The 13910-nt window shown below is 60.4% G+C and overlaps 1 protein-coding gene across 1 annotated transcript in view; it reads right to left on the bottom strand.

The window, feature by feature from the left end:
• The window catches only part of CASZ1 (castor zinc finger 1), a gene marked incomplete at both ends in the record, with an annotated part of 132724 nt that overhangs the window by 53571 nt on the left and 65243 nt on the right, over window positions 1–13910 (bottom strand). The window contains 1 exon segment of the mRNA XM_081087046.1: window positions 11430–11481. Coding sequence (XP_080943172.1) covers window positions 11430–11481 — 52 coding nt within the window.

Here is a 13910-nt window from a genome sequence, read left to right as displayed (position 1 = left end):
TCGGCGGCCCGGCTCCCGCCGCCCCCGCCCCGCCCGCGCCCGCGCCCCCCGCCCCGCGCCGGTCCCGGGTCGGAGCCCCGCGGCGCGCCCCCCGGCCCTCCCCCGCCCCACTCGGGTACTCACCATAGTCGGAGAGTCGAAAGCCGAATTCACTTAAATAATCAACTTTCATAATACTTAATTAATGCCTAATTGCAACTGATTACTCCCCGAATAACAAGTTGTTTTAAAGCCCTGATGTCATTGCTCCTGACGGTAACACTCAGGGTAACAGTTTGGCAGGAGGGAGCGGCGGGCGGGAGCGGCCGGGGGCGCTGCCAGGCGCCGAGGTGATTGGCAGGGCGGCCGCGGCGCCGCCTCCTGCGGGCCCGCCCGCGCCGCCCCGGCAGGTGAAAGAGCAGCCCGGCCCGCGCGCCCGCGGCCGCGGAGTGAATGGGCTCGCGCTCGCCCGCCCGCCCGCCCGCCGCGCGCCCGGCCCGCGCCCCGCGCGCCCGCGCCCTGCGCTCGCTCCCCGCGCGCCCCCGCTCTCCGCTCCCTGCGCGCCCCCGCTCCCCGAGCGCGCCCCCGCTCTCCGCTCCCCGCGCGCCCCCGCTCCCCGCGCGCGCCCCCGCTCTCCGCTCCCCGCGCGCCCCCGCTGGCTCCCTCGCGTGCGCACGGGGCTGCCGCGCACCGGCTGGGGCGGCCGGCCTTTGGGTTCAGTGATTCCCCGAACCTCAGACTTCGGGGAAGGGGGGGGGGGGGACCAGGGGAGACCCGGCAGCCGAGGCTCGCGCTCCCACGCTCCCCTCTGCGCTCGGGCCTCGCAGGCGCGACTCGACGGCGGCGGCGCGCGGACTCTCCCCGGCGCCGGGCAGCCCGGGGTTCGCGGCGCGCGCGGCCGCGCAAACTTTTCCGCGCGGGCGGGCGCGGGTGGGAGCGCCACGGGGTCGCGCAGCCGAGCCGCACGCTCTCGTGCTTCCCCTCGCGCGCCCCGCGGACTCGGGGTGCCGGCGTCCCAGGGTTGTTTTCCCCCCCAGCTGGGACCCGAACCTCGTGTTGGTGGTGGCTTGCTTTTTTAGCTCGAAGAAGAAAAATCTCTGGTCGGTGGGGCGTGGTGTGTCAGGGAAAAACTCGCGGCAGGCTCCAGGAGTGCGGGGGACCCCCCCCATCACTACCACCCCGCCCCCGGGCTTCCGCCGCTAGGGTTTGGCTTTGCCTTTAAAATGGCCCTGGTGCCCTGCCCACCCGGGCGGACTGCACAGCCCTGGTCTCAGGCCTCTCTCCTCCCTCCTCCCGCCAGGGCAGAAGCTTCTATCATTTATCTGAGTGTCATCACCTGGGCCCCGCCTCCCCGTAGCAGATGTGGGGAGGGGGGGGGGCGGCACAGGCACCCCTCAACCAAGGAGCCAGCGTCCTAACACTTGTGCCTCTGTCCACTCCTTGCCCCTCCTCGTTTTCTCTGCGAAGGCACGCTGGTGGGTCTCTCTGCCATGGCCCGAAAACGCCCCTGCTATGCCGGGTAAGTTAAACTTTAGTGGCCAAGTTACGCACTGGGCCTGGGGCGCTCAGGGGAGGAGGCAGCCAGGCCAGCAGGCAGCTGAGCTGGTGAAACACCTGGATGGCACTGCCCCCCAGCCCTCCCTCTGTCCCAGCTGCGTCCACCCTCCTGTTTCAGGGGAGGCCACACTGCCTTCCATAGGCCAGGACCCCTGGCTTTCTCTGGTCTCTGGGCGGCACCCAGCAAATGGGTGCTGGCCTGTGTTTGCAGTATTTCTGTTTTGCAAAGCCAAGGGCCCACGGAGGCCTCGGGGCAAAGACGTCAGTTGACAATCTACTCCTTCTCCCACGTTCCCTTATTTTTCTTTTTTCTTGGATTGCTCTTTAGTTTCAAATGGCCTCACAGGGAGGTTAGCATCCCTCACCTACCTCACTGCCTTCTTGGCATTCCCGGTTGTCACACAACCCTCCACCCTTCAGGCCTACCCCAGACCCACGTAGGAACAGTAGGTGGAGGCTCAGAAGCTTCACCGAGTGTCCTCTGTCCCTCACACTCTGCATAAAGGAGCGGAGCTCTTTAAACAAACCGAGGCACGCGCGACCCAGCGGCTGGGACAACTGCTGGCACAGGGCAGCCGGGCAGAGGGGACCATGAGCTTCTGCTCCCCATGCAGGACCTCAGACAGGGCATCTCTGGGTCCAGGACTGCTCTGGGGTACACACACGCCTCGGGGTGCACCCACCCATGACTTCCCAAAGCAAGGTCTACAGCTTCGGGCTGTAACAACAGAGAGTCAGTCCCAAACCCCAATCCCGAGTGCCCGTCTCCCCATGTGGGCAATGGCTGCAGAGGGAAGCCTGAAGACAGGGGCACATGGATGATTTCTGGGTGCATTTGAAGGCATCTCATGTAAGGGGAGCTCCCTGCAGATATGACCCATGGCCTGCTGCCTCCTTTTGAAGACCTGAGGGGCTTCTGCTGATGGTGATCAGGAGGCAAGGCCAACTGGATTGGCTGCACGAGAACTTCTGAGGTCTCTGGTGGACCAAGACTGGAGAGGAATGGCCGAAGGGACAGAACTCAGAGAGCTGGAAGGCAGGCAAGCAGGCAGGGCCAGCCAGAGGGACCGCCAAGTGCAGCCAGTGGTGGAGGGAGGCGGGGGCTGCCCGGACAGCCTCTGCCCTGCCAAGGCGATGGCCACAGTCAGCGACTGTGGGGTTAAGAGGCCCTGCCCCAGGGTGAGGGGCCTCCAGGACAGACCAGAGAGGCCCAGGAAACGAGGCCATCTTGTGTTCTGATTTGAGAAGGTCTGAGAAGAAGGCTGAGCCATTGAGGGCTTGGGTGTGAGTCAGAGGCCGCATAATGGAGGGGTCCCGGGTTTCTATCTCTGTCTCTCTCCCTTTGGGTGTGTGCTCGTAGGAACGGGAGAGGCCAGAACTCTGGCATCTGTGGCCCATTTCTAACTTGAGGATCCTGATGTGCTGACACCTCCTTAGACCCTGAGGCCAGGCCACGGTCAGGACATTTGTGCCTGGGACTTGGGGGACGAACAGCCCAATGACACAATCCCTCCAGGTCTCGAGGCCCTGGGCCCAGAGCCACCAGCTCCTCCTGACACGCCTCACCTCCGAGAGAAAGAGTGGAGACATGGGCAACGATCCCACCCCAGGCCCCTCACGGGAGCCCCGGAAACAGCCGGCTCCCCGGCGCGCTTCAGCCGCTGGCTCCCGTCCCCTCGCAGCCCCGGTTTGCCCACTCATTCTCCCTCCCTCCCGAGCCTGCGGCCTTCTCACTCACCAGCCTGTTTACACACCAGGTATCTCATGCTTTATCTGCTCTCATTTTGAATTTGTAACTTTCACATAAACTTGAACAAAGCTCCTTTTGTTCCTGCACCCCACCCCAGGATCCCAATAAACTGGTTCCCTCCGAGGCGACTGGGCCAGGGCACAGGAGCCTTGGCCAAAGACTGTGTGTGCATGTGAGCAAGCATGTTCGCACCTGCGAGGGAGTCCGCGTGCTTGCGTGTGAGCGTGCTTCCCAGGCTGACGGAGGGAGGGTGGCAGGGAGAGCCGTGAGCGAGCGAAGTGTGGACAGGACGCCGTGGCACGGGGACAGGACAGCCTGCCAGGGCACCAGAGGCAGTGGGCCACGGAAGGGTGGGTGTCAGGGCAGCGGGGAGACAGGGCCAAAGGAAGCAAAGGGCAGGGGGAGCAGCGGAGCGGGTGGCGGAGCGAGGGGCTGGGGCCAGGCTGGAGCTGAGTGTGAGGCAGAGCCAGGGATTGCATGATGGTGGGATAGGGGCTGGCACAGCCGCACGCTTGGCCCCGTAATCCTGTTAGCCAGCAATCTCCATTCCGAAAGAGCTTCATTTCTTTGTGAATATTTGTAAACTAGATATCTAATGGAAAATTATAGGAAAATTATAGTGAAATTCATGACGGAGAAATCCGATTATCCCTAATTCAATTATGCCATCTTAGCCCACACAGCACATTTCCCATTTTTTTCCCATAAATACCGATGCCAGGGGTCCCGGTAATCAAATAAAATTGAAAATCATCTTCCCATTAAATTCAATTAGCCGCAATTTCTAAAGCCTATCAGAGATTTTAATTACTAAATTATAAAATTCTCCAATGCTAAATTGAAACCAAAAAAATTGCACATCCTTATATTTCACAGGAAAAAAAAAAAAGGGCCAGCAAAATCCTTGAAAAATGCCCTCCTCGCCCTGCTCAGCTCCAAAGCAGGTTCCCCAACTGGAGGGACCTCGCACGATGCCCACCTACTTGCCCACCTGGGGAGGAAGCCAGTGGGCAGGGGATTGGGCCCTGTCAGGGGAGGGGCCGAGGCACATTCATCGAGCAGAGGGGCAAACCACACCTCCAAACCCGTGCAGCTCGGGGCTGGGCTGATCCCTGGAGAGGACCTGCCTTCCTTACTGGCGGTCCTGACCCCTGAGAAGCCCTCAACCCTGTCCCTAACCAGGAGGTCTGTAATGGCCACCTCCTTGACCCTTGGACTGGGCTCAGGCTCAGGCCACAGCTTGGCCTCAGGGCTCTCATGGTTCCAGGGCAGGAGACCAGAGGCAACTAACTTCTTACCCAAGTGGCAGCTCTCTAACCACTCTGCCGACCCCCTGGATGGCTGGGGCTGGGGCTGGGGCGGGGACGGAGCCTGGTGTTCAGGGGGGACAGATATCATGGATGGTTCCATGGCCCCAAATCTTCTCCACAGTGTTCCCAAGGGCCCTGGGCCCTGGCAGTGTACCACTCTCCTGGGAGAAGAGCTGAAATTGGCATGGTCCAAATCTGGCCTCTCCCCTGCACTTCTAGCTCATTCTCTCTGGGAAGCCACCAGACATCCCAGAACTGGCCGGGAGACGTCCCCCTGCCCCACGGGGAGTGCACGCTTTTATCCCACCTTCCTTTAGGGAGGTGATGGCCACGACCCCCCCCCCCCCAGACCACTTACCCTGCTCTAAAGGCTTGTCTAGAAGTCAGAAGAGCCTGGGGAGGTGGCATCAATGGTGGCATAAAGTGACCCCAGGTGGGTGGCTGGGTGGGCAGCCGATGGGCCCGGCAGTTTCGGGGCAGCCGGCAGGAGAGTTGCCGCAGCCCAGCACCCAGGGAGCAGGTTTAATTTGCCAGGCAGCCAGGAGTGCCAGCAGGGGAGGTACCCGCAAACAAAACAAAAACAAAAAAGTTAATTATCTTTGGCTTTTTCTTAATAAATATCCAAACTGGCCCGGCCGGATCCTCCACTTTGGAGGGAGAGAGAAGAAGGAGGAAAAAAACCCAAACCAAATCCAACAGACACTCATTCTCTCGCGGCTCCCTTTCCTTTGTCTCTCGCGCTTGGATTTATCTCTTATCGGAGGCCGTCTGTTCACATTAATTCCCAAATTTTTAAGTGTAAGAGTGTGGCCTAAAGCCTTTTTTGTTTGTTTGCTGTAGCTTTGGGGTGGGAACGTGAGAGTGTGAAGAAGAAGGAGGTAGATGGGAAGAGAAGGGTGAGAAGGAAAAAGACAGAAGCGAAGGAGAGAGTGGAAGATGGAAGGAGAGACAGAGTGTGATTCAGGGAACTGAGTCGTCGCCTTGCCCCTGTGGGCACGGCCCAGCCTGTGGCCCCAGCCTGGGCAGGGACCTGCTCTGGAATGTGGCGCTGGCATTTTATTTCAGTCACAATTATCGGCTACAGGAGATACGGGGATTTCTCATTTTAAGATTCCGAAACCACCCAGGTCTCACTGGCCACTTCAGCTCCTCTGGCTGCGGGCTCCTGTGCCAGCCCTCCGTGCCCGGGGCTTGGCTGTGGACGCGAAGGGGAGGCTGGCTGTCCTTCTGGGGGGGGAGAGGGGGGAGGTTTCTCTGTATGGAATCGTACGTGTACCTGGGGAGGGAGATGCCTGTTGCCACCTGGGCTTACGTGTTCGGATGGTGCTCATACACGCCTGAGCCCATGCTGTTGGAAACATGCGTCATGGCATGTGGGTTGGGGGGGAGGGTAGCCAGGACGTTGGGCGGGCAGGCCCTCACGGAACTGTGGCTCTGGAGACCCACTACCTCGGTTCAAATCCCAGCTCCGTCGCTCACTGGCTGTGCAGCCGTGATCAAGTCACTGCTCCTCTCTGAGCCTCCACATTCTCAGTATCAGAGGGAGTAAGGATGAGTGATCGCCTAAGGCTGGGGGTCGGGGGAATGGAGAGGGACTGCTACTGAGCCAGGGTTTCTTCCTGGGGGAGGGCAATATTCTACAATTAGATAGGGATGACGGTTGCACAACCTTGTCAATGATACACTTGCACATAAATTATATCTCAATAAAGTGGTTATTAAGAAAGTGGGGACAAAACGGGGAATAATAATAGCATTTACGGCATAGAGCTGTCGTGAGGGCACGGAGTAGGCACTCAATGAGAATAGTGATTCGTGACTAACGTGGATCTGGGAGGATGGCAGGCTAGGGCCTGGGCTGGTGTCCGTGAACGTATACTGCTGGTGCATACTAACGTCTCCCTGGGTCCCTGGCGCCCAGCCTGTAGGTTGTCAAGCAGCTGAGCTGCCCCATACTTGTTCGGGGCTCCTGGGGGGCTGCTCCCTGGCAGGGATGGGAGAGGGCAGGTCCCCCTCCCGCCCCCCTGCCCGGGTCCCTGGAGAGGAGGCTGCCCACCGTGGCGGGCAGACGCCGCCCGCTCTCCCGTCTCACAGCACTCATATTTTCCATGTGCAGCAGACCGTGAATTCACCTTCATACCAGTTACAGGGTTATTTAGCTTCTCCTGACACTGACAATCACCAAACTTTAATTCGCTACTTGTCTTCTCCCTGCTGCGCCCTCTGCCCACCCCCAAAATCCCTGGGAAAGGATGGGAAGGACCTAGGCTGGCCTCCTCTTGCCAAAGCTTGCCCTTCGGAGTGATGGAGTGATGGGGGGGGGGGGGGCGGGGACGACGTGGGGGTTGGTCAGTAGGAGAAGATGACGGCCGAGTGTGGGGGGTAGAGACCAGTGCGGGAGAGGAAGTACCAGGGCCAGGGGACCTTCCGGCCTGACATTAATGTATTCAACCCGACAGCCATCCTGTCCTGAATGAAGACGCGGCCGGCCGGCGGGGCCGCGCATCTGAGGGCCGGCAGCCCCAGCCAGGACTGACGGGCCAGGACTCACTGAGTTCCCAGGACCAGGCAGCTGGCATGGGCTGGCTCCTTCGCCTTCTGCTAGACAAGCCGGTGCCCATCAGGGAACCACGGGAGGGAGCTCATTCTGACCAAGCTGGGAAGCCAGCTCCCTTGCTTTCCTGCCGCCCCCCTGCCAGCCTCCGGTCAGGCAGAGCCAGCGACCCTGCGCGGCCTCTCTCCAGCCTGCTGCTCCGCTGCTTACATCCCGTCTCTCTTCCCTTGACGGAGGCAGGGGGTCTGTTCTAAGCTACTCCCAAGACAGATGGGAAATAGAGACCCTGAGACATTGCTCCCCGAGCACCCAAATCACAAGCCCTGGCCGAGTGTGGGAGATGGGGGCCTGCTCCCTCGCCCACTGGGAGAGGCAGCGGCTGCCCACACCCACGGCCACCCAGCAGGGTCTTTGCCTCTTTCCCTTGGCTCCAGCAGATCCCCTTCCTTCAGTCTCCCCTGTGCTCCCACACTTGTCCAGGAGTGGGTCCAGCTTCCAGAAGGTCCACAGAGGCCTCCAGTTGGCTCAGGGGCCAGGTGAGCCCAGAGAGTCAGACTCCGCCTCTCAGCCACCCTCCTCCACCTCCTGATCACCATCCGCTTCCCCCTCAAGCTTTGCTCTGACAACCATTTGGTGGAGCCAGGGGGCTCTTACTCCCCAAATCCAAGCTGGGCCGCCAGCCACGCATTACGCAGAGCCCCAGAGCAGAGTACTGAGCTGAGAGGACTGCGGAGACCAGAGGCCTGGCAAGGACTGGCAGGGGAGCTTGGAAAAGCAGAGGGGGGCGGGGGGGCACAGAGGCAGGTGGGGGGCAGAGGCAGGGAAATGCACGGGGGCATTAAGCGGTGCCTGCTTCCTTCTAGCCCTGTTCCCCTGCCCCACCCCTGCCGGCGGGGGAAGTGGCCACGGTGGCCTGGGCAAGAGAGACGTCCACGGAACCGATGGCAGCGATGGGAGAAGGGGCTTGTTGACTGCAAACTGTCCATTATGGCTCAGATTATAAGCATATTGTGCAGGGCTCTCTGCACGATGCCGAGGAAATCCAATACGCTGAAAGGTTAATGCAATCAATTAGGGTGACAAGGAAGTAAAGTAAAGCCTTCGGAGTAGATGAAAAGGAGAGAGAGAGAGAGAGAGAGAGAGAGAGAGAGAGAGAGAGAGAGAGAGAGAGAGAGAGAGAGAGAGAGAGAGAGAGAGAGGAGAGAGAGAGAGAGAGGAGGAGAGAGCACCGTGGATTGGGGTGCAGTAGTACGGGTGGTGGGAAGGCGAGGAGGAAGGGAAGCTAGTGGGATGCAGAGAGAAGGCTGGAGGCATCGGAAAGGCCTGGAGCCCAGGACGACAGACAGGGAGGCAGCGGCAGCGGCAGCAGGAGAGGCGGCCAGTGAGCGGTGCCAGGGCGCAGGCAGCTCCGTCTCAGACCTCCGCCTGCTGCGCGGCTTCCTTTCCTCCTTCCTCCCCAGCCCTGTCCTCTCCCCCTGCCTGCCTTTCCTCCGGGGCTGGGAACCTGGCTCCCACATTAGCTCACGGCACCAGTAACGTGTCAGAGCAGCCTGGTCCCTGCCCCTGCACAGAGCAGGTGCCCACCACATGGCTTCCTGCTTCCCTCGCAGCAGCAGCAGAAGCAGCAGCACCCCAGCACCCCAGCATCCTGGCTCCTACTTGCAACAGGCCTGCGACAGGAGAGCGTGGTGGTCAGGACCCTTTGCAGATGGAGAAACTGTGCTCAGAAAGGTCACCCCCGGAGCCTCTCCTGCTCCAAGAAGTCCTGGGACAGGGGTGGGGGCCTCGGTGGCACCTGCCCAGGGAGAGGAGGGAACCTGGGCCCCTCCACTTGCTAGGCCCCAGGCTAGACACCTTGGACGACATGAACTCGCTCACTTGTCCCAATAACCCTGCAAAGTAGATGCTCTGCTCACCTCGTGGACCAGGACAGGGTGGATCTGAGGATCAGCTAAAGGCGAAGGATAGAGGCGCAGGGGATGCGGGAGCAAGAGCCCGAGGGAAGGGTGGCTATCGGGGGGAGGGCAAGCGGGGACTTCTAGGTGGGACTGAGGAGAGGAGGAGAGAGAGCAGGTCAGGGCTGCAAGCAGCCAACAACCTCAGGACAGGGCTCTCAGACCACCGCCCCGGCCCCTGGAAAGATAAGAGGGACAGGCACACACGGGGCAGAGTGATGGTTGCACAGCATTGTGGACGTTCTGAATGCCGGGAAACTGTACACTTCAGCGTGGTTACGACGTTAAATTTCATGTTTTGTGTATTACCACTAAAAACACAGAGAGCGAGCAGAAGGCAGGAGCCGGAGCCTCCAGAGCAGGAGTTAGCAAACACGTTCTGTGAAGGGCCAGATGGTAAATATTTTAGGCTGTGCAGGCAAACGTCCTCTGTTTAGCTACCCAGCGCTGCCACTGTAGAGTGAAAGCAGCCACAGCCAATACGAAAACGAGTGGGCGTGGCTGTGTCTCAATAAAACTTTATTTATAAAAACAGGCAGTGGGCCACATGTGGCCCGTGGGCTAAACCAGGGGTCCTCAAACTTTTTAAACAGGGGGCCAGTTCACTGTCCCTCAGGCCGTTGGAGGGCCGGACTATAGTTTTAAAAAAAAAAAACTATGAACCAATTCCTATGCACACTGCACATATCTTATTTGGAAGTAAAAAACCAAAACGGGAACAAATACAATATTTGTATTTGCATGTGGCCCGCGGGCCGTAGTTTGAGGACCCCTGGGCTAAACGTTGCCAAGTCCTGCTCCAGAGAATGGACACACCCAGGACTGACTTTCGGGATCAGGGATGCCAGACCCCGTCCCACTGTCTGGAGGACAGAACTGCCCAATCTACACTTTGCCAAGAAGTGGAAGGAAGGGATGGGCAGAAGCCTCGGGGGAACGTCCGGCTCTCTTTACCAGCAGAGGATGCAGAAAAAAGAAGGGAACAAGAGCAAGCGCTGCCGTGGGAAGCAGATGTCCAGGAACCATCTGTCCCAGCTCCCGTCAGCCCTTCGCTGAGCCTCAGATCCTCCCGGGTGATACGCAGGGTGGCGACTTGCAGCTCCCAACATTCTGGGCGGCTCGATGCCAGGAGGAAGGTGTGAGGCTGTGGCTCAGAGAGGGGGCCGGAGCGGGGCAGCGGGCTGGGCTGCCCAGCAGGGACGCCAGGGGAGAGGAAGGCGAGGAGAGAGGCCTGGGGAGCGGCGCTGTAACCAGGGTGGTGCTGGTGGCAAAGGGAGGAATCCACGGGCCCCAGCGAGAGCGCAGGGCGCGGGCCGGGCCTGCCCTACACCGGCCGCCTCTGATCACGTTTTCAGGGCCACTGCCCGCCGGCACAGACAATGCTGGGGGAGCCTTTGAAGTCCCAAAGGGATGCCGCGGTGGGAGCCTCTCGACTCTCCTCCCTGCCCCCCGTCCTCCGGAGGGGGGGTGCCAGCAGGACAAAACCCGGAGCCAGCCGCAGCCGGCCAGAAACGCGGGAGACAAAGGGAAAACAAACAGGTTTGGAGCCAGGCGCGCGGTGCCGTGTCTGTCCCCCGCCCCGCCGAGCAAGGATGATGGATGGCTGCAGCCAGCCAGCTCGCCTGCCGGGCAGGCCCCGCTATTTACATAACACTGGCGTTCCACCGGTCACCTCTGACACAGCGCTGCCTGGGGCCTAGGCCCGGTGGCCCCCGAGGTTCCTGGAGCCACTCGGGGTCTGAGACAGCCTGTGAAGCCCTGGGCCTGGGGAGCCCTGGGCCTGGGGAAGGGCAAGACAGCAGCCTGCTCTGGGCTCGGCCTGAGGCCTTCCTGCCAGGCTCTCACGGAGGAAGGAGGGGGCCACTGGGGGCCACAGCCTCCCCCCAGGAGAGAGGGCTTTCAAGTCAGCGAGGTTCCCCACGCTCCGGGCTATAACCAGAGCTTCAGGGGGGAGGGGGGCGGGGGAGCCGGGGGAGCTGGCGGCGGCAGCAGCCAGCACAGCAGGCACATGGAGCTGCAGGGAGCTGGGCATGGTAACCTCGGGCAGGCGAGCCCTGGCACCATAGATGCCGCCTTGAACACACTCGATGCCCAAAGACTGCATCGCAGGCATCCCAGATCGGTGCCAGCCTAGGAGCCAGTCTGAGGGTGAGGCCACCTTTCCCACCAGGTCCAAGTGGGCAATGCGACTCCAATGCTGAGTCTTCATCTTCCCAGCCCTCACCGGATGCTCAGCGCGGCCAGCCCCAGCCAGGGGACACCCGCAGTAGGCAGGACTCCCCAGCGGGGGAAGGACACAGGATCGGGAGGGGCTCAGGCCTTACCTCGTAGCGGGTCCTGGAGGCTCCTCTTCTGCAGTAGGGGCGTCACTTCATCCTGAGGAGAGAGAGAGGAGCCCTGTTAGCCTTTCAAGGCAGCGTGCCCGCCACTCTGCCTTATTCCCACGGCTCCTGCCACCCTGGGCCTAAGGGCTGATCCTCTGGGACCTGCCAAAGGGGTCAAAGATTCACGGAGTGGGCACTGAATTTGTCAGGGGCTGATCACAGTGGAAATACGATCCTCAGGACACCCCCCACCTAACCCAGAGGCAGCAATGGGGGTGGGGGGAGGGGACGCTCCCGCGAGCTGCAAGCCAGGGGACAGTGACAGAATCCAGCAGCACCCACTCCTGGACTCTCTCCCCCCGGCCCCTGAAAATAAAAATGACAGATGCCAAGCTGTTCACCATAGCAAGTGGGTGACAGGGTCAAGGGTGGACCAGGGGCCCACGCACTGACAGCACCTTCCTCCCTGGGGTCCTACTCATGAGTCACAACAACCCACAATGGGGCCACGGTAGAGGAGGTAAATGGCGCAAGAATGTACGTCTTTAGTCAACTCACTACTCGGCCCGCTTGCCAGGCACAGGCCCTGCTCCTCAGGGGGTTTGGAGAGCCAGGGTCAAGTGGGTGGAAAACCCACGGAACCCTCTGCCTGCTGACCTGGGCCCCCTGCCCTTGCCTGAGCCGGGCTCTGCCACCCCCCATCCCCGCCCCCCCCACTCCTGGGCCTCAGAACTCTACCCACGTCAGGAAAGCGTTTTCTCTTTATTGTGTGTTTCCTCCCCACTCCTTCATGTGTGGCTTATCAATGATGCAAGAGGAATAACACCAATTTCCTTAGGCTGCGTAATCCCCAAATCAGATTGGGGGATTGAGAGAGGTGAGGTGACCTTGCCCAGGGCTGGGGACTGTCACCCGGTCCTGCTGCCCACCGCCCGCCCTTCTCAGGACATATTTAGACAGATAATATTAATTGTACTTGACACGTCCTCCTGAGGAGGGCTGGGTCCCTCGCCAGCTTTTGCTGCCTTTGCTGGGCTGCCTGGGCAGAGGTGCCCACCAGGGCAGAGCCCGCCCTGCTGGACACAGGGCTCTGCTGGGCATCGAGCAGTTGGGAGGGTTTGCCCCGTGGGCCTCTGAGACCCGCCCATCTGATCCAGATGGTGAGAAGCTGGGGTCTGCGGAGAGCTGTGCCAACCCAGATAGGGGGCAGCAGGGAGGAAAGGGGAGCCATGCCAAGGCGGAAAGGGGGCCAGAGGCGGGAAGCGTGGAAAAGGGAAGAAGCAGGAGAGGAGATAGAGGAAGTGGACGCCAAGCAGGGCAGGGCCATGGGGTGGGGCGAGGGCTGGAGCCCCTGTGACTCCACTGAGAGGTGCTGGGCAGGCCTGGCTGTCGGAGCTCCCATCCCGGCCGGCCGGCCAGCCAGGGACCGGGCAGGGCGGCATCTCCGTCCTGTCCATCCCATATGCGCCTGCCTGAGATCTCTCAAGGCGCCCTGGCTAGCCTCCCTTGGACCCCCAAAGCCCCCCAACTCTACAACTCCAGTATCTCCCTTCCACCACCTTTTTCTCCCCTCCCAGCCTCCCCGGCAACTGTGCATTTATTAATTCATGAGGCACTAATTAGTTCTTTGTTTAATTTTGTGTTAAACAGACTGACCGGAATGATAACGACTTGCAGCGCAGTGTTGCCGTCCCCAACCAACCCTGTTTTCTGACAACAAGGGAGCGCGGGAGACCGGAGCGCTGAACCCAAATCCCTCAGCAGTTGCACTTCATTAAGTCAAAATGTGACAAGAAGCTTAGAGAGCAACTTGCAGATCTGATCGCACAGAGCCATCAGGGAGGAAACTTTCCAGGAGTTGGTCAGGGTGGAGGAGGGACAGGGAGGGGCAGCGATGTTTACTGGTGGGGACCAGGAGGTGAGCTGGGGCTCTGTCCCTCACCCGCCCCTGGGGCAGGTGGCCCGGCTGATGGGAGCAGAGAGGTCGTATCTGGGTGGGATCTGGGACGCCGGGTGGATTCTGGAACCCCAGTGGGGACCTGAGAAGTTCAACTTCATCTCTGTAGTCTTGCCTGGTGTTTTCCATCTCTCTGCCTCTCGCTGTCCCTGATGTCTGGTTCTGGCCTGCGTGAGTGACTGACTGAGAATCAAAAAGCTGCCGTAGTGAAGGAGGGATTCTGCAAGGCCAGGGGAGATGTACAGAGCAGGAAAGCACAGGAGAGCGGGTGCCCCTACACGTAGGAAGGTTGAGTTTAAGCACACCTTACTGGCTAAGAAGAGAAGTAACAGGAATCATGACCAATGTATCCATTCTCTGCCAGCTGCCCACCTGCCCCACCCATCCATCCACCCATCCATCCATGCACCTATCCATCCATGTACCTATCCATCCATCCACCCACCCACCCATCCATTCACCCATCCATCCATCCACCTATCCATCCATCCACCCATCCATCCATGGACCTATCCATCCATCCA

Source organism: Myotis nattereri (genome assembly GCF_964212035.1).
Source record: "Myotis nattereri genome assembly, chromosome: 3".
In the NCBI taxonomy this organism is placed as follows: domain Eukaryota; kingdom Metazoa; phylum Chordata; class Mammalia; order Chiroptera; family Vespertilionidae; genus Myotis; species Myotis nattereri.
This window is presented reverse-complemented; position numbering and strand designations above follow the sequence as displayed.